The 26,609-nt window shown below is 39.1% G+C and overlaps 1 protein-coding gene across 1 annotated transcript in view; it reads right to left on the bottom strand.

The window, feature by feature from the left end:
• Positions 1–23,036, bottom strand: part of RECK (reversion inducing cysteine rich protein with kazal motifs) — a 73,100-nt gene extending 50,064 nt beyond the window's left edge. The window contains exons 1-6 of the mRNA XM_040631593.1: positions 22,906–23,036; positions 12,186–12,244; positions 9,465–9,539; positions 8,507–8,543; positions 5,873–5,958; positions 4,410–4,457 (exon numbers count right to left, since the gene is read on the bottom strand). Coding sequence (XP_040487527.1) covers positions 4,410–4,457; positions 5,873–5,958; positions 8,507–8,543; positions 9,465–9,539; positions 12,186–12,244; positions 22,906–23,005 — 405 coding nt within the window. The 5' untranslated portion in view covers positions 23,006–23,036. The remainder of the gene's footprint in view (positions 1–4,409; positions 4,458–5,872; positions 5,959–8,506; positions 8,544–9,464; positions 9,540–12,185; positions 12,245–22,905) is intronic.
• Between the last annotated feature and the right edge of the window lie 3,573 nt (positions 23,037–26,609).

Here is a 26,609-nt window from a genome sequence, read left to right as displayed (position 1 = left end):
AAATTATACTAGATATCTCACAACTCACAGAAAACACAAACTAGTCTGCACTTTGGCTCTAACGAGGCAGCGGCACGAGTACGGCTTGCTGATGGTTTACAGCCAGCATCTGTTCAGCTGCTGCCTGCGTCATTCCAGCTGTTGACTATTTTAACTATCATCCCTGGTCCACATCTATGAATCCATGTGGCCTGACCAATATTTCTGGGGGGCCAAGGACCACGCCTGTGAAAATGCATGGAGAACCTAGATCTGAGCTTGCCCACAACATCTGAACATGTCCTTGTCAGAGTGATCAAGCCACTGGTTGATAATGGTGGCTCGAATCAAAAGTGTGATTCTGAAAAAATACTCATCAGTACTGAAGGAAGCCCTGTTTCTTACGTACAGGTCAGAAAAAGAGAACTGCAGAGTTGGGAGATCAACAGCCAAATCCCCATCCACTGCAGAAATCCCTTCCACAATATGTGAATCCAGTAAGCCTTTGTTTGAACATTTCCACTGATAGGAAGTTAGTTCTCTTTTTCTTGGAACATCTTATTCCAACAGTCTCATTCAACACAGGTAGGGTCCTCCTAATCGATATCTGGATCCTTCTTTTCTAGGTCCCTGAAAAAGCAATTTCAAAATCTAGCTCTCCACTTTTTTCAACACTTTCTCTTTCATCGAGTTTTCTTTCACTCTCAAGGTTCAAGGGTTACTTCATGGTTGACTTGGGCATGATCTCTCTCCTCTAGTCCTGTATTCCTAACTACCTCTGAGGTACAGGTTATTACATTTAAAAACACTTAATACTCAATATCCCTCAATTTCTTTAAACTCCCCTCCCAACATACAAGCTATTGTTGCTATGTATTTTCTCTTGTTTAAAAACTTGAATAATATATTCTTATTGTTTTCTACAATCTGTGTGTGTTTTAACTTAGTCACTTTGTATTTTCATCATTCTCATTTTCTTCTGCATCTCAAAAAAGGTATTTTACAACTTCCTGTAAGGGTCCAGTAATGGCAATTCTTCATCTTTATTGCCCGAAAATACCGATTTTGCCCTTTTTTGAAAAATATTTTTACTGGATAAGGAATTCTAGGCTGATAATTATTTTCTTTCAGAACAGTTTAGGTATCATTCCACTGTGTCTGGCTTCCTCTGCTGCTATTGAGAAATCAGCTGTTAGTCTCCTTTGAAGGCAATGTCTTTTTTTCCTGACTGCTTTTAAGATCTTTGGCTATGAGGTATATCTGTAATGTATGGATTTGTTTTTAATCCTGCTGGAGATTTGTTGGGTCTTATTAAATATTGCCTCTGTCCCATACTCTCTTTTCTTCTTCTAGTATTCCAATTTGAACACTTTATCTCCCATGTCCCTTAAACTCTCTTTTAGTCTGTCCTTCTGTGCTGCTTGTCCATATAATTTCTTCAGTTCTACCTCCCAATTCACTAATAATTTTTTTTATATTTTCCTGAACATTATCTACTATATTCAATCCACCATTAACAAATCCTAATGATGGATTCTGCCTTCAAATCTCTGATTTATTCCGGAATCCTTGGTTCTATTGTTATCATCCTAGTTTGGGGCCTTACCAGTTTTTAGGTAAGTTAGAGAGGTCTCTGGGATCTAAAACTTAGCATGCGTACAATTAAGGCTTTAGCTTTCTAAAATATGGAGTTGTTATGTTGGTCTTCTATACTAGAATCTTCATCATCTCCTTCTACTTAAGGGAGGTATTTTGAGCTGAGCCCTAAAATATCTTTCCAGGATCTGGTCCCATGTTGCCTATCCAACTAAGCACAGACTCTAAGCCCCGAACAGGCCTATTTTCTTTCTGTCCCCTGCACAAGCCATGTGCATTTTTGCTAACATGCTTTTTGGTCCACAGTCTTTTTACCAAAGTATGCCAATCCTTTCAGGCTTTTCTCCTTTGCAAAGTTTCCCCTGATAAATCCCAACGTGCTCACTCTGCTCTCCAATTTCCCTGAGCCCTCATGTGTGCAGTATATATTTCAATTCTTCACGCAGATACAATTCTTTAGTATTTGAAGTTAAGTTATAAGTAGCTTAGCTAGAATTCTAAGTTAGGTGTAACTCCAAAGTTTATGCTTTCTATTATATAAAACGGCCTCTTATAGTCAATAAATAATTGTTAATTTGCATAAGAAAAGGAACCAGATGCTATAAAATCAGACATAACAATGCTTTACAACTAACTGCTTTATCTTAGTTGGAACAAAACAGAATTTTAAATGTCATTAAAATTTTTGAACTTTATTCATACAAGTAAATTTCTCAGGAAATCCTGAGGGATTCTGTAGCAGCTTACCTAGTAAAGACAAACATTAGCTCCTCCAAATAAAATTACTCACTCTCTGAATACCCAATCAAACTGCATAAAACCATCCTGCAGGGTAAATGCTAACCCCTATAACTGTAAGCCAAAGGAACAGCTTACACATCTGGAAGTTCACTCCAGGGATCACTCCAGTGTTAAGGAAAAGATACTAAAAGCCTAGTTTTATAAATTATTCTTGTGTTGATAAACAACCAGTCCAGTTAAAATAGGTTATATTACACCATATTTACCCCATTCACTTTTTAACAAATAGTCATCATCTTTGGACTAGACTTCAACAATCATGAGAGTGAAAGTTATTTGGGGTTTATAATGCAGAACCCTCCTTCAGCATTAAGGTGCTCTTGTCTCTCTTTTTATTTCTAAGTAATACATAAGAAATCAAATTGAGTCTTGAATTATCTTGACTACTTTATAGAGTCAGTTTTTAACGGATTTATATTACATATGTATATTTACATATATATGTAAAAGAACCCTCTGGCCATGTAGATTTTTGGAAAATAATTGCTTAATACTAGGCCAATAAAGGAGGACAGACTGGGAAAAGTAAACTATTCTTAGTATTTCTCTCATAGGACAGTGTTTATCTCTCTTACCTTTCCTGTCCCGTCCTTCATCAACACATACTGGCAGACTTCCTAGGGCAATGCAGAAATCCAGACAAGAGAAGGAAGCACACTAAAATAATGGAGGACAGGCTACAGGAGATGGACAGTGTCAGACATCATGTGGGAGAAAAGAAGGAATTATCACAGTTAGCCACTTTGTTCAAGAGAAACTAAAATTAGTTATTTCAAAGGTAGAGAGATAAGAAAAAAAAAGAAAGATCTTTTATTTCTTTGCAGCAAGTCTCCTTTTAATAAGAACAGAGGAGAGTGGCAGTTAATTTGGAAGTGTGTCTTCAGAGAAACAGATATAACTTAGCAAACAGTAAAGAGACAAAAGATAAATATTTCCAATGTAAAAATATTAATCAAGAGATATAATTATAGGCATTGAGAAAAGAAAAAAAAAGGCAGAACTATAATCTAGAAGGTGTTAAGAGAACTGTTCTTTCTTTTCCAAGAGAATACAGACTATTAAAAGCAAAGGATCGAGCCCCACATCAGGCTCCTCTGCTGGGAGCCTGCTTCTTCCTCTCCCACTCCCCCTGCTTGTGTTCCCTCTCTTGCTGGCTGTCTCTATCTCTGTCAAATAAATAAATAAAATCTTTAAAAAAAAAAAAAAAAAGCAAAGGAATCCCAATGTTTATAGGTAAAAATGAATGAAGTATATGCATGTAAGTATCCTTAACTGCATGGTCTTAAACTACGAAAAAAAAATAATGTCACATTTAATAGTGGAGTTCTAGAAACTGAAGAAAGTACTCCAATGAGGAGCTTTTTCACATCAGGGACAATCTTCTGTACATATTTGCATGACATGAAATACCTCCTCTACCCCTGCCCTAGGAACTACCCCATCTAGATACACAGTGCTTGAAAAACCACCATTGGGAGACAAGAGTCCTTCAGATTTAATACAGCCTTTGTATTTAGTACCTTCTCCGCCAAATGCAAGAGCTAGGAAAGTTTGAAGTTACTCGCACTGGCAGTGTGATTTTCCTTCTTTCAATTAGAGATAGTTTATAAAGATGAATACCTGGATGGGTCAAGGTATAGGAAAAGAGGCAAAAAAGGACATGGAACCTAAGAACTACTGTACAACCTTGGGTACAACCAGTTGCTATTATGAATACATCATAGGTTAAAGCCTCTGTATATGTGATTCAGGCATTTCTTTAAAAAATTTTTTTTAACTTTAAGATTTTATTTTCTTAATTCATGTATAACTAACAGGGCATTTCTCTAAAATTAATGTCCAATTTCAACAAGTCAAAATCATGACATTTCTAAACAAGGTAAATGACAAGGCTATATTTTGTCAAGGCTATATTTTCTGTAAAGTAAAAGGCAATTTAAGGCAAGAATGAATTTATTTTTAAATTTTAAGTGGTTTTATCAATTCTGATAATGTCTGAATAGTCTATCAAAATTTGTTAAAAAAATGCATACCTCATATTCTTTTCTGCAAACTTTGGAAATATCATTTTTTGAAGATGCCTAAAAGATAACAAATTTCTCCATTAATTTACTATATGTGCGATTCAACACAGGACAAAAAGAACATAAATTAATATATGTTACTTGCTGGTTTGGTATTCTTTATTTCATCAAGGAAAATCTTACGTTCCAATATTTAAAAGTTCCTAAAATACAACAAATTTCACACAAGTTCTGTAAAACAAACATCAGCCCCAGAACCTAACCCGATAGGCTAAAACTTCACTCTTTTATGGCTTTAATCTCACATAATAACAGGGTCCTTTTGTTATTTCAGAAACTAGATGACTTTGAAGGAAATGTAAATCAGAGAACTTTTTTCTTAGTTGAATTCCACTCTGTAGCAAATTTTCTTGTGAAGCTCTGCCAGGGCATTTATATTTTGCTTTTTCTTTAACCCTTTATATTCTAAATTCTCATACTGATTTAAGAGTCAATCTCCTCAGAAAAAATCCACATGTAATGGAGGGGGCAACTAAAGAGGGAAAGGCTATGCCAGGCAACTAACAAAAGTTATTTTTATGTAATTCTCTTCACGTCCCCTTAAGCCCATTATAGTTCAAATCCTCTGCAACTCAGTTTCATCTCAATGGCTGGAGAAGAGCAACAGATTGCTAGGCTGTATGCTGCTCAGAGTGTTGCTCAGGCTAAACAGAACCGTGGTCTGTATGAAGGTAAAGGTGCCACCATGTCTCATATACTCTGGTCCAGAGACAAGTCACTAAAAGAAGAAAATAAGAGGAGGCTTTCCAGCTACGGTTTCCAGGCCACCTAAATTTCCCAGTTAAGTCTACTCTCACCAGTTTGGGAGCATGAGCAGCTAGGAGACCAGTTTTCCCACAGCACTCTGAGGAACCACTATGAAAATACACACAGTGAGGAAGAACTCAGGGACCTAACTTGAATTGGATCAGAGATCTACCCAATCAAAGAGAAGTCAGCGTTCACTGTTCAAGTCATGCTCACCTTAGGAGCAGAGAAGGGATATAAGAACATGTTCAGGGTAAACCCATGATGAAAGAGAGAAGGAAAGATGAAAGCGAAATAAGCCAACTGTGTCATCTGCTCTCATCCAAGCATACTCTAAATTTATACAACCATTTGGAGTCACTCAGCACTGACTAAGTATGACCACAGGCAGAGTAAAAAGGCCTCAGCTCCTATATTATTCTTTCTTCTCTCTGCCATGCAAGAGAGAAGAAAGAATAAGAAAAGGCTGAAAGTCTTACATGCAGCAGCCGTAACTGAGAAAGCAGCACGTCTAAAACGAAGTGGCCTGTGCAAGAAATGCTAAATTTGCAGCTTTTATGGGTCACCTCTTCAAAGGTATGAGGTGGGCAAAATCCAAAACATACACACAGCTAATACTCAAACTGTACTCCATGCTGCTTATGAGCCTGATTGCCCAGTATTACCTGCTTGCATGCCTGTCGACACTCCAAGGTTATAGCCAGTTCACAGCAGCCTAAGCCAACCCAGCCATCAGACTTCTTAAACACACCTTAAAAAACAAAATGTTCAAATGTTTTGGTCATAAGCAGTAACAAACACAAATGGCATGCCAAACTGGTTCATGGATCTCACTAAAAGTCAAAGCAGGTATCCACAGGAAACCTCGCTCAGGTAGCAGGGCCTCAAAATTATTATGGCCCTCCTCCAACCCTTACTCCCAATGCTATCAGTCTTCTCAGAGCACCCACAATAGAATTATCAGGTGCTTTGTTTTTTTCTCTCTTCTTTCTCTCTTCTCTCTGCCCACCCTAAACTCTCTTTAGATCATTCTCACTCTTGGGTAGACAGTATCTCTCAAGAACACATAGGTCAAGGAAAGCAAGGAGAGGCCTGCCTCACTTTTAGACTGTGAATCACAGGGAAAGATTCCAATTTAACTTAAAACACAAACAAAAAAGGGCATAAGGATTATTACTTTCAAAATATTAAATACCTGGAATAGTGTCAAAACCCATGATACTGTTAAGAAACTGATACTTAGGAACAGACAGGACAGACAGGAACATTTCCTGTGGGCAAGAACTGACTTTGGTGAGTACACTTAATTATGGGGCAAATGACTATTCTGTTTCCATTTATACACAGCAGCTATTTCTCCAGTCAAATTACGGTGATATCAAAAAGTGATCTAATTATAAAAAGTGTCCTAATGCATTTTTTACATCCATTTTTGCAAGTATAAATGTCAATGAATGACTCCTAGGATAAAAATAGGAGACACAAGTAACAATTATGAAACGAGGAAAGACATATGCTCATAGGCATGTGGCACATTCCTCCTGGCAAGTTCCTCCTCCTATACATTATACATACATCTGCAAATTCACATCTAAATCATTATTATTTACATTTGAAAAGTGTCAAGAATTCAATGCAATAGGTAACACAGTTCTCCAAATGAAACTAGGACTTAATATAACAAATAGAAGCATTCCGCTAAAAAACAAAAGTAAAAAAATGGCCTGCAGACAAAGCTGTCAAAATTATAAACTACCCCAATTGTTAAAACTGGCTAGAAATACGGCATATCATAAGCTTCTGTATCCCTACATGTTTTAATGGTACAAAGGGCAATAGACTTCCATCTAGCCCTTTGCCTAGTATAGTTTCCTCTAAATCTCTGCTACTTATTTAGAATCAGAATCAGTCACATTTTTGAAATTATTTTGAATGGAATCAATGTAGGTCATAAATTCTGTGAACTTTTATACCATAATACAGTATATTGCTATTTCCATACACCTAGTGGCCTCCCAGAAACTATTACTGTCCAACAAGGGTTTACAGTATTATGTACAAAGCACTCCATTAGGTATTATGTGGGCTATGAAATAGATAAAATATATGATTTATCCCATTATAGAGATTACATATGGAGCTATGTCTATATATAGCTATATCTACATATATCAGAGATATCAATTATACATAAATAATTCCAGGACATTAGGTAGAGGGATAATCGGGAGAACAAGCAAGGATATGGGCAATTCCCAGAAGGCAAATAGACCAATTTGTCTGAAATACAAACTTCAAACAGTGTAAAAGCCTTTAGAGTTCAGAGATACATAAAATATACTTCCTTTTTTCCAAGGCACTGGCTTTAACCAGGACTGGAAGCTTTAATCCTGGAAAGCTGTGAATGCTAGGCTAGGGAGTTTGGGCTTTATTCTGAAGGAAATGGGACATCCCCCTGGAGGTTTTTGGTTTTTTAAGGTTTTTTTGGAAGGAGCTGGGGAGGACAGCTATGATATGTTGAAACACCAGCTACAAGGTTGTTACAATAGTCTCTCCCCAGAGAATAATAATAATGGCTTGAACAAGGAGTAGAGAGAACTGATGCAAGATTTTACAAGGACAGAGTCAAAGGAGCTAAAAAGAAAAAGCAATCAAAGATAACTTGAGGGAGTCCAGTCTAGTGTCATTCACAAGACAGGTAATTATGAGTTTGGTTTTAAATTTGTACTTCAGTTGTCACCAGGATGCAGAGATCCATCCTGGTGACGTGTCTAGAAATTGTGAGTGACAACTTAGATTTGAAGGTTATCTTCCCAGGGCTGACTAGTTAACAGTTCTGGGAGGGAAAGCAATTAGCAGGGGAAGTGTAGAAAGAGAAGAGAAGAGGACCACACACACGAATAACCAAGGTCCTTAGGGGGAGTGGGGTAGAGGAAAGGTACGAGAGGATAAAGTCATGAGGCCAAGGTGGAGTCATAGGAGGTAGCGGTCATAATACCAGGTGCTGCAGGGTAGTTAAAGGGAGTAAGTACTGAGAAAAGGCCATAAGATTTAGGTACCATGAGATCTGGTGCTCTTTCAAAGACCAGTTCCACTAGAATGGAAGAAGTAGAGACAACAGCACAGTTAATGACTGAGTGAATGAGAATAAACTATACATTTGAAAATTTGGGTAACTACAAGAAAGAGAAGATAGGAACTCAAGGGGATACATTAGGTTACAGGACTATGACACAGATTTTACAATCACAAAACAAATTTTTAAAATAAAGTGCTAAATGTTACACTTCTTTGCTTACCTGGCAAAGATGAATTCATACAACTCCAAATTTCAACCTAAAATTGTAATCACCAAAAGGCTTTTATATAACCAGTTCCTAAACATGACAATTTATACAGAAATTATGTATAGCTAATTTGGTTACGTTTGTTTCTATATAGTCAGTGTTCTAAGACTACATGAGTATCAAGCAGCTATTCAGGGAAGGAAAAATAAAACTGAGATGCAAAAATATTGCTTGCTCTTTTCCCATCTTCCCATCTAAGAGCACTAACGATGAGTCTGGGTACTCAGGATGCTCACTGGAATCACTGTTTCTAAGCGCAAAGACAAAAATGTCTGTAGAGCAAGTAAAGGCAAATGCGTCAGTCAGAATTGTTTGATCAACTTATCCCCCCTCACATAATGCAAGTCACCACATCTAAAAAGTCTGTCTCGTGTAAGCTCAGAATTCCACAGCCTGGCCCACCAGTATCCCGAACACTGAGCATGGTCAAAGCACTGGAGACATTTTAAGTTACATGATTCAGACAGGCAAGCACTGTATCTACAGTACACCAAAAAAATGGGAAGACAGGAATAATGAGAAGTCACACATTTCCCCTTATCCCAAATTTAACTTTTCAAATTCAAAATAAATATAAGATAATATAAGTTATTATGGTTTTCATAAAATTATCAAAATAATGAGTAAAATTCTAAATTCCAGATAAACTATTATAATGAAATTTAAAGACTGTAATACATTTATATTTAGTATTATTTTTATCCCTACATCATAGGATAAACAATAAAAGATGAAAGATAATATTCTACCTATTTGTGTGATGATCTTTATAAAATACCTAGTTAAATCTAACATTTCAATTTGATCACAAACCCAAATCATTTTGAAAATTTTCCTGAACCTAAAAGTTAACTTATTAGATGGCTTCATTTAGACAAAAGCTTCCACAGTTAAGTTATACAAGACGTACCATTGTTTCAGGGCAATAATCTGGGGCTCGTTGTAACAGATGCTTTAGTCGGGATTCACTTTTTGAGGAGAATATCTATTTGACAAAAAAAAAAAGTTTTTGTGGCATTTTTCTGTAAGAACTAAGAAGAGGTAAAATTTGTTGTCCTCTATACTTATCAGTTGTCTAGAATATTTTCCAACTTCCTTTTATAAATGGAAAACCTTTGGAAAGATCTAAATTAAGCTGAGGTAACATCTCTTAAACGGTTGGTTAGTTTGGCAAATAATCAAGAAAGTCCATATATGCAAGTCTAGACCCTTTTCTAATGACCAAAAATGGAGAAAACCACGCTGCAAATCTGTTAGAGGACAAATGAGAGAAAGAAAGAAAACAGACAAGAAAAAAAGGTAAGTTTATTCTAAACTGTTCTACAAAATGCTTTTAGTCAAATAACAACAATGTAAAACAGATTATGTCACACCCTTGATATTAGTGAAGAACAAATCTGTGAGTAGCATTACAGCATAAACTTCCATAAAATACCATTAAATAGAGGCAAAGCCATTTTTAATAAAGATGCTGAGAAGCTGACAAGTTCATTCACCAGGCTAACTGGCTCTCTTCCAAACAGAATTTTAATTAATGCAATTACAATTTGATGTCTCAGTAAATTATAAGCCATTATATATGAGATAGAACTTCATGGTTACCTACAAATAGTCAAGACTGTGAAATCCATGAATGCTAAGGACAATGAAAAAGGATTTATCTCCAGTTAGTTTTAGTAGCCATTTTTCTCCCAAACTACCATCTATAATTAATAAGTGATGAGAGCTAGAATATCACCATTTTGCAACCAATTGCCTTTAGGCAATTATCAATTATGACTATAATGTCAATTACAAAAAGAGACAATCAGACACAATAACGTTATGAGTAAGACCTGCTGAACAAACAAACAAAACCAAAACAAAGCAAAACCTAACCTGAATCGGATCAAGCCTCTGGACCTGTCCCAGGTTACTGTTAGCCACGTGTGGCCATCTAAATTTAAACTTAAATCAATTAAGATTAAATAAAACTTAAAATTCAGTTCCTCAAATTCTTTCTCATTCTCCTCGGCCTCTTTAAACACATTTCAAATGTTCACTTGGCACATGTAGCTAGTGGCTGCCATACTAGATCACACAGATACAGAATATTTTCGTCACTGCAGAAAGCTCCATTGGATAGCTCTGCTTTAAATCTACCTACCGATTACTAAGAAATATAAAGGAAAGGGGAACACATTAAATGATACCAAGGAGTTGCAAATAGCATAATTCAGATTGTGAGAAACTCTACAGGATAAATGACCAGATTTATTCATCAAATAAGCAAAGTCAGGAAAGCAATCCTTCAGCTCCCTTAAGATGACACCATCTAGGAGCCATTTTTGCTTTTAAAAGCTGTTGTTTGGACAATCAATTTGCAGAAAACTTAATTTGCTGTAGTGTTTTGACATGAATTCATGTACTTAGATGAGTTGAGTCACTGTCTTGTTTTATAATTAAAGAGTATCTTGCAAAACCTTTCTAAATTCATAATATTGTTTGAGGGGTGCCTGGGTGGTTCAGTTGGTTGAGTGGCTAACTCTTGGTTTTGGCTTGGGTTGTGATCTCAGGGTTGTGTGATCCAGCCCCTAACCCCACACCGCACTCCACATTCAGCAAGGAGTCTGCTTATCCCTCCCCCACTGCCCCTCCTCTCCACCCCCGCCCTGGCCATCGTGCACACATGGGCTCTCTCTTTCTCAAATGAATAAATAAAATCTTTAAAAATAAATTCATAATATTGTTTGAGAGAACTTTTAATTCTAGTTAGGTAGCTCTCTAAATTTTAGGAAGTGACAAAAATCCACATTATTGAAAACTCTTCAAAAGATACTTGAGGCCATTTGTTCTCAAGTGCCAAGGCCCGAACTACATAACCAAGGTGACGAAAGAAAGTTAAGACTTTATGAACAGGTATTGTCTCAGTGGAACTGGTCTTAAAAGGCTCAATCAGAAAAATTCAAACCTACAGAAAAGTTTCAAGAGTAGTATAACACTCACATAGTCTTCATCTACTCATTATTAACATTTTGCAACATTTGCTTTAACTCTCTCTACATATACAGATATTATTGTTATTTTGACAAAACATTTCAGAATTCATTAAAGACATGATCATTCATTCCAAATCCCAGCATGTATCTTCCAAGAACAAGGACATTGTCCTTCGTCACTGCAATACAATCACCAAATTTAGGATCATAGCACTGATTCATTATTATTATAGTTCATGTTCAAATTTCACCAATTTATCCCAATAAGGTCCTTTATAGCAATCTTTTTTAATTCCAGGATCCAATCCAAGACTGTATATTGCATTTACTTGTCATATCTTTGTAGTTCCCTTTAATCTTCAAGTTTCTTAACCCTGACAACTTTAAAGAGTACAGGCTGTTGTTTTGAGGAATATCCCTCAATCTTGGTTTGCCCTATTGTTTCCTCATGATTCAGGTTATGCATTTTTGACAGGAATGCTACTTAAGATGCTGTGCTTCTCTTTAGTGCATTGTCAGCAGACACATATTAATTTGTTCCATTATTGGTGATGTGAACTGTGATGACTTGGTTAAGGTGCTGTCCAGCAGATTTCTCCAAAACAATTATACTTAATAAACACATAACCTCAACAATTATTATGTAGGCTTACCTGTTCACATACATCATGGCACATTTGGTTATCCTTTGAATGATTACAACACAGTGCACCTAAGAGAAAAAATACCAGATGTTGCCCACTGTTAAATAAACAAGATGATGAAACTAAATCAGACGACTACACAAAATATTTATTCAACAGATTATTATTATTCATTTTAACTCAATAAGCTTTTACAAGCCAAGGACAGTGCTGTTTGAGCACATGGTCCCTGCCCTCAAGAAGCTTGCAGGCTAATAGTGGAGACTGCCATATGTCCCAGAATTTTACTAAGTTTGCTTTAAGCATTATCTCATTCAATCCTTATAATTACCCTATAGGCTATATTCTATTATTATATCTACAATGTATGACTAAGTGATTAAAAGACAGTGAATTTTGTTTTGAACATGTTAAATTTAAGGTTCCTAAAGGACATCCAAATGGAATTGCAGTAAAGTCAGAAAGCTAAGACAAGATTGCAGGTAAAGCTAAATTGAAAGATACAAGTTGAAAGTCATCAGCATAAAGAAGGTATATGGAAATGAAAGACATTGCCTAGGGACAGTTTCTGGTGAGAAGTAATCACAGCACCAAATTCTAAAGAACACAAGATCTGAGACACGGGAAGAAACAAGACAAGACACTGAAATGAAACAGTCAGACAGGTAGGTCAGCCTTGAGAGAGCAGCATTACAGAAGAGGGTGTAGTTAGTGTCATGTACCAAAACATACAGGTTAGATTGAAGACTCAAAAAAAGGAAATGGATTACTAATTAGGAGGCCACTCAGTAACCTTCACAAGGTACTTTCTGTGGAGCTAGAAGTGGATGATATTAAGGAGTAAACCAGAGGTGAGGAAATATAAACAAACACTGGCTCTCAATAAGTCTGGCAGAAATGGGAGGGAAGAGGCACCTGGGTGGTGCAGTCAGTTAAGCATCGGACTTTGGTTTCCGCTCAGGTCATGATCTCAGGGATTGAGGCGCTGAGCAGGGCTCCAAACTCAATGGATAGTCTGCTTGGGATTCTCTCTCTTTCTTTCTCTCTCTCTCTCTCTCTCCCCCTCTGCCTTTCCCCCGTTCTCTCTCTCTGTCTCTCTTTCAAATAAATAAATAAATCTTAAAAAAAAAAAAAGAAGAAGAAAAAAGAAATGGGAGGGGAAAAAAAGAGTAGCAGTTACAGGAAGATGCAGGATGGAGGGAAGGAAAAATCCTCCCTCCCCATTTGTAGTTGGCCTTTGTCCCTGATTCCTGGGAGAAAAACTCCAATCCTTGGAATTTCTAGAGTAAGAGGTGTATCTTTGTTATGCTAATGAGGTAATCCCACGCCCCCCCCCCCACCTCACCTAGATAGCTTCAGGATGAAGACTGGCATGCCAGAAAGACCAGCCACTTGATTAGAAGGTTAAAAGGTTAGGACTTTGAGCCACAGGATAGCAGCCTAACCTCTAGCAAGACCGGGAAGGAGATTGAGTTCAATCATATGGCCAATAATCCAATCAACCATGTATGTGTGATGAAATCCCAATGAACACTTAGATACGAAGCTCAGTGGACCTTTCCTAGTTGGTGAAGACATTTATGTGCCAGGAGGGTGATCACACTAATTCCATGAGGAGAAGGCACAGAAGCTCTGCATTTCCTCCCAGACCTCACCCTGTATGTCTCTTCATTTGGCTGGTCCTCCTGATTTGTATCCTTTATAATAAAACTGTAATCATAATTATAGTGCTTCCCTGAGCTCTATGCATCATTTTAGTGAATTACTGATTTTGAGGTGGTTGTGGGAAGCCTGGATTTATAGCCAGTTTTTCAAAAGTGTGGGTGGCCTGGGGACTGCCTAAGTGTGGCTGGTGTCTGGGGTAAGTGGTGTCTTTTTGGGGACCATGCCCTGTAACTTGTGAAGTCTGTTCTAACTCTGGGTGGTTAGTGCCAGAATTGAACTTCCATACACACAGTTGTGGTTGAAACAGAATATTGGAGATTGCTGGAAAGGGATATGGGTTTAAGAAAAGGCACTGAGGGGTGTCTGGGTAGCTCTGTCGGTTAAGTGTCTGCCTTTGGCTCAGGTCATGATCCTGGGGTCCTGGAACTGAGCCCCACATCAGGCTCCCTGCTCGGTGGGGAGTCTGCTTCTCCCTCACCCTTTGCCCCTCCTCGTGCTTTCTCTCTCTCTCTCAAATAAATAAAATCTTAAAAAAAAAAAAAAAAGGAATTGAGTTTGGGGCTAGGGATGCAATAGTGAATAAATGTTATGTTCTCTGACTTTATTCAGATTACAGTCTGATGGTAAAACAAAGTCTAGACAAGAGTCTAGGATATAACGACACTAATAAATTATGAGGGAGTTGATGGCCTCCATTTTCTCAGTGAAACACAGATTAGATCTGAAAACAAAAAGGGATGGGATGGCGTTGGGGGTTTGAGGTGAAATTGTAGAAGTGTGGAACTGTCACTCTGGAGAACAGAGAAAGGAAGCAACTATAAATACATTTCTCAAACTTGTATTCTACTCATGAGTTGTTAATATCTATCCCTCCGGAGAAAACGTTTCATGTTCAAACAAACTGGGAAATGAAGGGGGATTTAAAAAAGTTAAAGAGAATTCCTTATTGCAGGACTTCACAAACAAAGCCTTTAATATGCTTATATATTACTAATCTCCCCAAAAAAGATCTAAGTAGACAGACTTCTCAGAGCACATGCTCTTTTTTCATGCCACTTACTAACATTTCAGAATGCCAGTGTGAGAAACATCAAATTAGAGAAAAGGAAAAACACTGCCAAGCAGCATTACAGGCTGAGAAACGCATAAATGGGCTATAGAAATAAACGGCAGGGACATATTATTATCCTACAGTGTACCTGACTGGAAAAAAATACAGCTGGATTGATCAGGGGCTGTCAAAAGGGACAAGATGGAAATATTACATTTCAGGTAGCTGGATCTGATACAATGGTTTAAAATATAAATTTGTAACATAATCTCTTCAAATGCAATCTATACAATTTCAGTACACAAGTTAGATGAAAGCAGAGCTTTTTTGATTGAAGGTAGGATTTGTACTGGGGGAAAATGAATGAATAGATGAATAAACGAAGAGCTCTTTAGATCTCACCAACAAGCCTTCTACGTTCAAAACTGGATTCTCTATAAAACAGGGTATATGGGAGGCAATCACTCGTAAGACTTTCTTAAAACACCCCTTCTCCCCTGCCATGCCACACCATGCTCCCCCCATCTTCTAAGATTCTTGTTATGTCCCCAGTCTCATTACTCATTAGAATGGGAAGGGCAGGTAGGAAAAAGAAAACAAAACAAAACCGAAAAAAGGCTCTCTTGTGTGATAATGATGTGCTCTTTTGAAGTGTTGAAGAAGTTGCCACTTTCTACTATCCTCTAACACAAAGGTCATTTCAGGGCAAAAAAATCTAGCTGATCATGAGCAAAGATAACTCAGGAAAACATATGGTCCCAATAAGCACAAGCTTAGCAAAAAGTAAACAATCCGGTAGACAAGAGTCTGATTTGGGCCTAGGGATTTTTGAAAAACAGTTTCTTGGAGCAAAGGTCTATTTAGAACAGAAACAAAATGTGTTATAATTAAAAGTTCAGTAACAATGGAAAGTTTTATTAAAAACATAAAAGTAAAAGCCCATTTTTTCCTATTTAATGTTAAGGTCAAATTTACAATGTAGTGACCCCCAAAGTTAAATTTTTAAAATAATTCTTTTTTTCATTAAGAAACCCCAAACTTTGGAAAAGAAGAAGAAAAATGATCTATATTCCCACTGTCTTGCCAGAACCTCTGTTGACACTTTGACATATTTCCTTCTAGTCTTTCCAAAAGCCTTCTGATAATTCTGACAATATGGGACTACAGAGGGCAGCCTAAAGTCTTCTGGTAATAACTCCCTTCCCCCTCCCAACGGAGCATTCCTCTCTAATAGTACATTTCCTCCCTTGGGAGAGCTGCCACACTCCAAGAACAGGCTAAGGGACCTATGTTCCATCATATTTTCCATACCCTATCCTTAACCTTAGCCATTATTATATAGGTGCACATTTTTCTTCCTTTGAAACAAAACTTTTTAGAATCTTTAACACTACATATTTTTCAAGAAATAAAAGTCTACAAATAGACATCAATTCACATGCCTTCATTAAGAATGGGGAGAAGGGATTCAAATGCAATTAATGTAGCAACTAAAGGTCTTTGTCTTTTTTAGAGCTATTAAAATGGATTAATTGGGTCATTTAACAATTAGAGTGAAAAAAAAAAACTCTCCAAGGCCTAATGTTTTTATATAAGACAATTAATTCTAGAAATGCTTTGTTTTTATAATCTGGTTCTAATCTAATTTCTTGTTCTTCAAGAAAAATAGTTTAAAACTTTGCTTATTCTCAAGAAATGGAATTGAACAGACACAGGTAAATTAGTTAAAAATAAAACCTGATATTGACATGATGAAAATAAAAAGCTCAGGTGTTATCCTCATTAAAGACATAAGGATGAGTGTCATATTTTGCACCCTATTCCAAGTCTATAATTATAAAATTAATGAAAACCAAAGAGATTGCTAAAAGCCATGTATACTGCCTTTAAAAAGGTATTAGTGTAACCTAGAAATATGCAAGCAGAATTACCCAATAATTAGAAACATCAAGGTCTGGCTAACAGTTTGGGCCACATGTGTACTAAAGATAGGCAAGTAAGCAGGAAGCACATTCTCCAGCCACAAGGGAAAAATGCAACTTCTAAGACCAACCAGCACTTAAAAAAACAAATAGCCTAATCTAAAACTAAAATATTCATAGAATTATAGGATTTTTGAAGTTAAAAGGAATTTTGCCACAGAAACCTCCTAAATGCTATAATCCAATTTAGTTAATGAAAAGCCATTCTTGTTTTCTTCTCTAAAGAAAATAAAGATTCCCCCTAAATAATGTCTTCCTAAAGAATTACTAAAACAGGGGCGCCCGGGTGGCACAGTGGTTAAGCTTCTGCCTTCGGCTCAGGGCGTGATCCCGGAGTTATGGGATAGAGCCCCACATCAGGCTCCTCCGCTATGAGCCTGCTTCTTCCTCTCCCACTCCCCCTGTTTGTGTTCCCTCTCTCGCTGGCTGTCTCTATCTCTGTCAAATAAATAAATAAGATCTTTAAAAAAAAAAAAGAATTACTAAAACAGAATATATATACCCCACACTGTTGACGAGGAAAAAAACTAAATCTGAGCTGATACTGAAAAAGGTCATTCTAAATAAAAAAGACGTGTTAATAAAAAGCTGATCTTACTTTTAATCACATATTTATTTTCAAAACAGCCTAGAAATTGACACATTTAAAACATTTAAATGACAACTACATCTTCACTTAAAAGTACATTCTTGCAATTGTTACATTTATTCCTTTAAAAATACTTAAGTATTTCTGTTTCTATACAAAATATATTATCAGCGAAGGAAGAGCCAAACGATAAAGTGACTACCCATCTACCCACTACCTGGGTTCAACATTGCTAACATTTCATCATACTGCTTTATTTATCTATCTAGACATATATATATATATAGAGAGAGAGAGAGAGAGAGAGATTTCTATATATATATTTTTTTTCTGAATCACTGGCAAGTTACAGATATCCTTCTCCGTTGCTTGCCTTATATTACAGTGCCAAAACAGCCAATTATAATCATTTGAGTCTATTATTACCAATATGACTGCCAGACAGACCCTTTATGATGTCAACTCTTCTAATAAAGGGCCCATAGTAGTCTCTTGCTATTCCAATTCTAAACTTTCCAAGTCTTCTTATAACTTTACCTTCCCCGTCTATCATTTTTTAACAAGGAAAGCCTACTGTTACCTTGAACACAGCCTTCTGACTGAAATGTTAAGTGCCCTTTCCCTGCTGACCTAATCCGGAACACCTTTCAAGGCTTAAATCCATCTCAACTCTTAGTAAGACTTTCTTCTCCAATAACTCTAAGCCCTGTTGATGTTTTGGTTATTGAAGGCTCCGATATTCTAGCAGAACTGGCAACTTTAACATTTAAATCTTCTCTATTCACTTCATGTGTGTACTTACAGTATCTCCAGTTTGTAAACTTCTTGTATCCATTTAGCATGCTGCTCAGCTCAAAAAATGATATTCATTGGTTAATAAGTAATAATTTCCCAGTTATACAATGACTTTTATCAGAAAAAAGTACAAAAAGTAGTATTTCTCCCACTGGGACACTTCAGTACCACATTTCATATGGTAACTAAACCATAATTTAGCAACATCGTACGAGGTTTTGGCCTAAGTCGAAAGGTAAGTTGGACCCAATCATATATTCAGGCACAGAAGTGTGCAGCCAGGAGTTGGTGGGCCCTGAAGCCATAGAGTCAAGAGGAGCTGGGGCTGGGGAAGCTGAAGTTTTATGGTAGTCCAGAAATGATGAGTAAAAAGAGGAAGCTGATTGGTGGAGATTGGGAAATCCAAGAGATGCACAGAGAGGCTATGAAAGGTAGAGAGAGACGGCTTCTAACAGTAGTTTAAGCTCTTAGCAGCTTTCTAGTTCCCACAGCAGTCCCTGAGGTCTACTTTGCTGAATTTCCTACCTTTGGATTTCTATGTGCTTCCCTGCTAGATGTTACACACTAGCCCCCTAATCCTGAGCCACCCTGGTTTCTGTTCCCTTAGGGGGTCAAAAGAGCCATAACCTAGACATTCATCATTCTGAAACAACTACAGCAAATGAGTCCAGGCTAAAAGACACTATTTTTGGATAATTCCTTTGTCCATTCTACGCTGCAGGCCTCCCATCTAAAAAACAAGGAATCTACAAGTATAAATGTCTGGCACCCAGTGGTATATTCCATGATCAGAAAGTTTCTCTTAATACTACACTTTTCTTGACATCTTTTTCATGTTATCTGTGTGCTTTATAGCATCCATATGATGTGCTATATACTTGACTAAATCATATTTTCCCTCAGATATATTCTTCACATTTCAATATAAATGGATATGTACTAATACAACTACATAATGTTACCAATGTAGATATATATTACATATATATGGTACTTAATGTCTGAATTTCCTACTAAACAATAAACCCCATGAGAGCAGAGACCATGTCTGTTTTTGCTTATCCCTTTATACTTGGCACCTATCACAGCATCTGGCACTACTAACAGCTTAACAAATATTTGCTGAATGGATTACTGACAGGTCTGGAATGGACCTAGGCAGTTATTCCTAATATCCATCTTATACATATACTAAAACAGAACTTTTGATGCTCTTCTTGGCTCACCTGCCAACCTTCCTCCAATCTGCTCCTCCCCATCTTCCAGACTTCAGTAAATGGCATCATTTTTTACTAAACTGCTCACGGTAAAAATCTACAAGTAATCTTTAATTTCTCCTTCCCTCACTTTCCACATCCGATCCATCAGTGGTATCCTGAATCTCTCCTCTTTTACCTCCACCACCATTTCACTGTAAATCACCACTATCTCCTGCTTCGACTACTGCAGAGGCCAGTTGACCTGCTGTTACTCCTAACCCACTACAACCACTTTTTTTCATTCAGCAGCCAGAGTGATCTAAAATATAAATCAAAGCTTACATCTCTAACATAACAGTCTATTGTTTCTTTCTGCACAAGGAATAAAATCCGTAATTCTTATGTGGCTTTTTGCAAGGCTCAGTACTGTTGGCCTTAGCTCACCCTCCTGCTCGCTATGTTGCAACCATACTGGTTCCTTCTTGCCTTTGGGCCTCTGCACTTTCTGGTCTCTATCTGACTTTCTTAGACCTTCAGTCTTCAGATTTTGCTTCTGAATTTTACCTTCCCAGAGAGGCCTCTCTTGTCACCACCATGTAAAGAACCACCCCTCCCCCTCCACACATACAATAACAGCTGGTTTCCTTCACAGCACACTTATCACTATCAAAAATCATGTTATTTACCTGTTTATTATCTCTCTCTCCTCCGGTAGAATGTAAGCTCCTTGAGAGCAGCAATCCTGTACTTAGAACAGTGCCTGACGACCAGCAAGCACTCAATAAATATATATATTTTTAAATAAACAAACCTCTGTGGGATGTTCTGCTCTTTTAAAAACCACATTTAAAGTATATAAAAACCACTTTCTTGACATCGTCCCACTTTCTTCTAGAAGAGGCACACAGTGAAAAAGTATGGTTACTGAGATTGCTTAAATCTATGGATATGAGACAGAACTTTTAGCAGTACACCAGAATAAACTGTCATATCTGGTCTATCACCAATCCTAGCTCTTTCCACAATGTAGGCCAAGATATGTCTTTGGAAAGAGAATCTGCTTTTTATTACTTTTCTCCAGATAGGCGTTTGCTTTTTTCTAACTTAAAATTCATTACATTCTTTTTCAGGATTCTGGGCTATTACATAATTCCTTAAATGTCAACTTATTGAAATTTAGCCCTTAATGTTTCATCTTTCCCTCTTTTGTACCCTTACAAAACAGCTTAAATAGAAACAGTGCTACTATCATATGCCATGCCACACAGATCCTGAGACCACAGCATAGGGTCCCATCCCATCCTTCAAAGAGAACATCAGAAATGGGGGGTCGGGGGGAAGGTGCTGGGATTGGAAGATACACTGGGATAGGAAGAGTGGCATTACTCCAACGCAGAAGGTGTGCCAAAACTTCACAAGAGATAATAATCACTGAGCAAGTAGTATCATTCCTTCACCCCCACCCCCCAGGAATAGCAATAAAAATCTCTAAGAACAGGTAAGACTTCTAAGTAAAGCCTTATACCAGAGGATATAGGAATACCCAGACTTGGAGAGGAAAAAGAAGGCTGTCTGATCAGGAATAAAAGCCAGGCCTTCACTGAAATACAATTTCATATTCTGTTCTCAATTTTTATTTAGGATTGAAGAACTTTTCCCACACTTTCTACAAATTCACAATGGAAGCTTTTGTCCATTGTATTACTCAATGTCCTTTATGTAAGGACCAGGCAATAAATGCTTCCTAGAACTTAGTACAAGGGACAAATCTCACTTTTAGATCAAACTTGGACTTCTTGTTTTTATCAAACAATGCAAACTGTATGTTGTTATGGATTTTAAGAGCTGGAAGGGCTTTAGAAATTATCTAGCCCAGCATTTTCTAAAGTGTCCTGTAGGTATCATGGACAAAAAAGAGTTCATAAGCAAACAAGCTTTTTTTTTCTACAATAATTTTATTGAGATAGAAATCATGTTAAATTAATTAAACAAGAAGGCCATTAGACTGAGGTGGTTTTAATGCCTTGATAGCCTACTTAAGCAAACCAAAACCTAAGCCTATAATGCCTCAAGGTTAAAAAATTGAAACCTAAGGAAAACCAATCACTAACAGCCACCTAGGCTTTCCCAATAAGGCATCCACTTAAGCTATAGCCAATCAACTAATTTCCTTGCTGTGCTTCTACCTCTTTTCTATCAAAATCTTTCCTCTAGCTCCTGTCACTTCCTGTTTGGTACTACCTGATTCAAATCAATTTTTGCTCAAATAAACTCTGAAAATGTTTAATATGCCTCAGTTTATACATTAACAATCACACACCATTGCAGTGTACAATTCAGTTGTTTTAAAGTGTACAATTCAGTTGTTTTTAAAATAAAATATTCACAGAGTTGTGCAACCATCACGACTACTTAATTTCAGAACATTTTCATTACCGTAAAATAATACCTATTCCATACTTACTAGCAGTCTTTTTCCCATATATACTAGCAGTCTTTTTCCCATTTCCCCAGCAAACAAGTTTCTTTACTATAGGAATCCTTGGGCCCTTTATTGTGAATCTATAAGAGAAGGGTACAATGTGCAGTGTTTCCCAAACTTACTTAATAGTTAATGTTTCAGCGCTTACTATATGCTATTCTAAATTCTATACATGAATTACTTCAATTAATTCTCACATTAAAATCCACAAGGTACTATATATAATAAATGTGGATATTAACGCACAAAAAGACTAAGGCTAAGTAACTTGTTCAAATATTCTTAACTACTCCACAGAATCCAGTGGTTGTGGGCTGAGAACGGACAACTAGTATTGCATGGGCCATAACCTGGGAAGTGCTTTACATCAACTTAATCTATCTCCCGCCAGAGCCCAGCGCTACCTTGGACACACCGTGCGCCCACCGCAGATGGCAGCAGATTGGATTTAGCAGGCTCGGGCACATTCTCTTCAGAGACTTGAACCTGGTAGGCTGTGGGGCCCATCAAACGCTCGCCGCCTGAGGTCTGCCTTTCTGAACTGTGGGTCAAGTTACAATAACTGGCCAGGCGGCAGTAAGGAGGCTGCACCTCGGAAATCCCACCCAACCCTCGCGACCGTCCTGGGCAAAGGCATTTCACCACTTCTGGCAGAGACCGAACCCGCTGTGGGGGTGAGGGCCGAGACGGGGGCCAGTCCGGTGGGTGACAGGGCAAGGCCTCGAACCCGGGTCACCGTTCCCAGTGCAGCAGATGATCGGGGGGAGAGAGCGAGGGTGGAGAGGGCTCCTCGCTCGTCCCGTCTCAGCGCCCCCTCCCGCCTGCCGGGACCTCCGGACCCTGGGTCACCGGACTTGGGCCATGTCTGGGGGTCGCGCGCACCCCTGCCCCCTGCCTCGCGCCATCTTGGAGCGCTGGGGCGGCCGCCCTGGACCGCCCCGAACCGCTGCTCCAGCAGTTACTCACCCGCACTGCCCGGTGCCAGGCCCCCTGCCACCTCCGCGACCCCCGCCACGGCCAGAAGAAGCAGCAGCGCGCCTCGCGGGGAGGCCCGGACAGCCGCCATATCCGGGCCGGGGTCCGGAGCCACGGGATGCTCGGACCCAGCCTGGCAGCCGCCGCCGCTCGCGGAAGCCCCGCCCCGGCGGCCTGGACCTTTAATGATTGGCGGCGGCTCTCTCAAGCCCCGCCCCTCGGCCTCTGGGAGTATCCAAAACCTGCTGGGGGCGGGAACATTCCTGAGACCCCGGCTCTTTGTTAAGGCCCAGCTGTGCGTCGGTTTTTTGCTGTGGAGTCCGGCAGAAGGCCTTCCCCAAGTGCAGGGTCAGAAGGTATCAGAGCTGGAAGGGTCCTTACAACACCCCAACCACATCTTGAGCTTTGCAGCCGGGGTCACTGAGGCTCAGAGAGGAGACTGACCTGCCCAAGATCACACTGCAAGTTCGCCTGAGAAATAAGGGCAAAGTCCAAGTCTGAACCAAAGGGACCTCTGGCTTTCACTTTTCTTTACCCTCAATAAGCCTCTTAGTATCCTTTCTGCCCAGACGCTGCCTCACACGCAAAAAAAAAGTACCCGGGTCAACTCGACTTCCCCTAAAATCTGAGGGGCAGTGCTGAAGACAAGGTCTCCTAACAGGGGACCGAGGACAGTTTCAGACCAAAGCTCTTTGGCACATGTAGCCGCTATGTGTCTTTGATGTACTGTTAAGTACTTACTCCCATTAGGAAAAGGTGCCTTTGGAATGGTTGTGTACCTAGATGTGGTGAGCCTTGAATGTCAGGTTTAGATTTTAAGAAATAATTTGGAGGTAGGTCCACTCCACTCCTTACCCCCACAGCTCTTGTGGGGAATGTTTGAGAGGGTCCACTGGCTATCAAAGTGTCTCTCTCCCTCTCTCCGTTCCTGAATTAATCTTTTTTTTTAAAAAGATTTTATTTATTTGAGAGAGAGAGCATGAAGTGGGGCGGGCAGAGGGATAAGCAGACTCCCCACTGAGCAGGGGCTCCCAGGACCCTGAGATCATGACCTGAGCAGAAGGCAGACACTTAACCAGAGTCCCCAGGGGGATCCCTCTCCCCTCCCTTTTAAAAAAAAGTATAAGCACAGTTCCAAATTTAAAATTCCTTTATATTATTAAATATCCAATGCTTAATTTCCCCTATTATCTCATAATTTCCTTTTACAGTTTTTTAAGTTCCAAAGTCCATATATTGTAATTTCTATGTTTTAAGATCCCTTTATATCTAGTCTCTCTCTTTTAAGTTTACAAAGGGAAAACATAGATAAATTACGATAACCTTTCTGAAACATCTGCTCTGATGACAACTCTCTTTCTTCAAAGTCTGAGAGGCCACCTGTTTTCTTACAGGACAGAGTGATGTACAATTATTTAACGTGGGGCCAGAGGTTCTTAGCCCTTGGACCCTCACCTTTTCCAGCTTCATCTCTACACCCTCCCTGCACCTCTGCCACCATTCTTTCAGAACCTCTTACCTTTAGTTCCAGACCTTTGAGGTGCTTTCACCCCTCTGTTACAATAGGTATCTCCTCTGCACAGAATTTCCCAATTCCTGTGGTAACCCACTCAGCTGAGGGGACTAAGATAGTTACTCTGGGTTCACCTGTGCCCTGGAAGGACCTGTGCAGGAAGTGGGCTCTGTGTAAGGTGACCAACACATCTTGCTTTGTTTGGGACTGTCCTGATTTTAAAACTGAAAGTCTCATGTCCCAAACACTTCCTTAGTCCCAGGCAAAACAGGATAGCTGGTCTCCTTAGCTCTGTGCACCTTAGAAAATGTCATAGAGAGGCCTGTAAGGAGGTTTCCATATGGAAAAATGGGGTCATACACATAATAGATACCACTCCCAAGATAATTCAATAGGTAGACTGATTGTCGTAAGCCATGCAGATGGGTCATTAGACCATTGGGTCCCTGTACGAGATTCCTAGGCTGCCATAACAGAGTACTGCAAACTGGGTGGCTTACGCAACAGAAATGTATTGTCTTAGAGTTCTTGAAGCTAGAAGTCTAAGATCAAAGTGTTGTCAGGGTTGGTTCCTTCTGGGAGCTTTGAGGGAGAATCTGACTCACCTCTCTCCTCGCTTCTGCTGTGTTACTGGCAGGTCTTGGCACTCCTGGGCTAGTAGACACATCTCCTTGACTCTGCCTTCATTTTCACATGGAATTCACCTTGTGTGGGTGTCTGTGTCCAAATTTACCCTTTTTATAAGGACATAGTCATATTGATTCAGGGGCCCACCCTACTCCAGTGTGACCTCATCTTAACTAATAACATCTACAAAATTCCTATTGTGAGGTACTGGGGGTTAGGACTTCAACTTATGAATTGGGGGCGAGTCAGGGACACACCGCTCAACCCATAACGATTCCTAAAGGAAGGACTATCTACCCACCCCCTCAGAATCATTGACTCTGAAGGAGCTAAAGAAGGAGGAAAAGGATAAAGGACTGCTCAGTTGCCGTTCAAAGATCCTAAGTCCCCAGCCACAGGAGTGGTTGGCTGCGCCTCTGTCGACCCACAGAGGTGATACCTGGAGTCTCGTGCACAAAGAGAATGCCTGAATACGTGGAGATCTCTCAGCTCTAGAATCAGAAATGAGTTTATTTCCAGGCAATTCTTATCAGAGACAGCAGTAAAGTTGCTCTGAACAAGTAAACCAATATGGTTATAATAGTGAGGTTAAGGGGACCTGGTAGTAGAGACAATTTCTCTGCTACCGAGAGTTATATTGGGGACGGACATGTTAGAAGAATGGCTGAAATCTGAGTTGTGATGATGAGCCACCAAATGGAAGCTGCTTGAGATTGTTCCACACCAAAAGATGGCTGACCAGCCACTATAGCCTGGGGGAAGTCAAGAAATAGGGACATCAAGGCCCTTCTTGGCCAAGCATTTTCTGGCCAACTACCTGGCTCATTAACCTTCCTGGGGGTGGGGGGGGGGGACACCCTAAAAGCATATAGGATCTAGAAACTATTGATGGTTGCCCACTGAGGCAAGTGATCTGACACTGGCCTCAGGCAGTATGCTTGAACAAGCAGCATAGCGGTTTTGGGATTACCTTACTGTATTCTGATGAAGCCAATAGCTTATTTCCTGTTTCCCTCTGATCAGACGACCAGAAGCAGTTAGGTTTCCCATGACACAGAAAGCAGCTATGTAATGTAGAGTAAAGAGCATGGGCTTAAGATACCCCTGAGTCCGAACTGCACTAACTAGCCGTTAATCACATTAGCAGTTCATTGTGTTCAAACTAGCTCTCTGACCTTGGGCAAAGTCATTTAACTTCTCTGAGTCTCAGTTTTTTCCTTTACTTTTATCTTGGACTTCATAAGAAGAGGAAGGAAGATATTGTATTTAAAATGTCTAAGGCAGGGGCGCCTGGGTGGCACAGCGGTTAAGCGTCTGCCTTCGGCTCAGGGCGTGATCCCGGCGTTACGGGATCGAGCCCCACATCAGGCTCTTCTGCTATGAGCCTGCTTCTTCCTCTCCCACTCCCCTGCTGTGTTCCCTCTCTCGCTGGCTGTCTCTATCTCTGTCGAATAAATAAATAAAATATTAAAAAAATAAAATAAAATAAAATAAAATGTCTAAGGCAGTGCTTGACAGACAGTGAATGATGTTAAACACTCTAGAACTATAATGA

This window comes from Ursus maritimus, unplaced genomic scaffold (genome assembly GCF_017311325.1).
Source record: "Ursus maritimus isolate PB19 unplaced genomic scaffold, ASM1731132v1 scaffold_17, whole genome shotgun sequence".
NCBI classification, from domain to species: domain Eukaryota; kingdom Metazoa; phylum Chordata; class Mammalia; order Carnivora; family Ursidae; genus Ursus; species Ursus maritimus.
The sequence above is the reverse complement of the archived record's forward strand: the minus strand, read 5'-3'. Positions and strand labels throughout refer to the sequence as shown.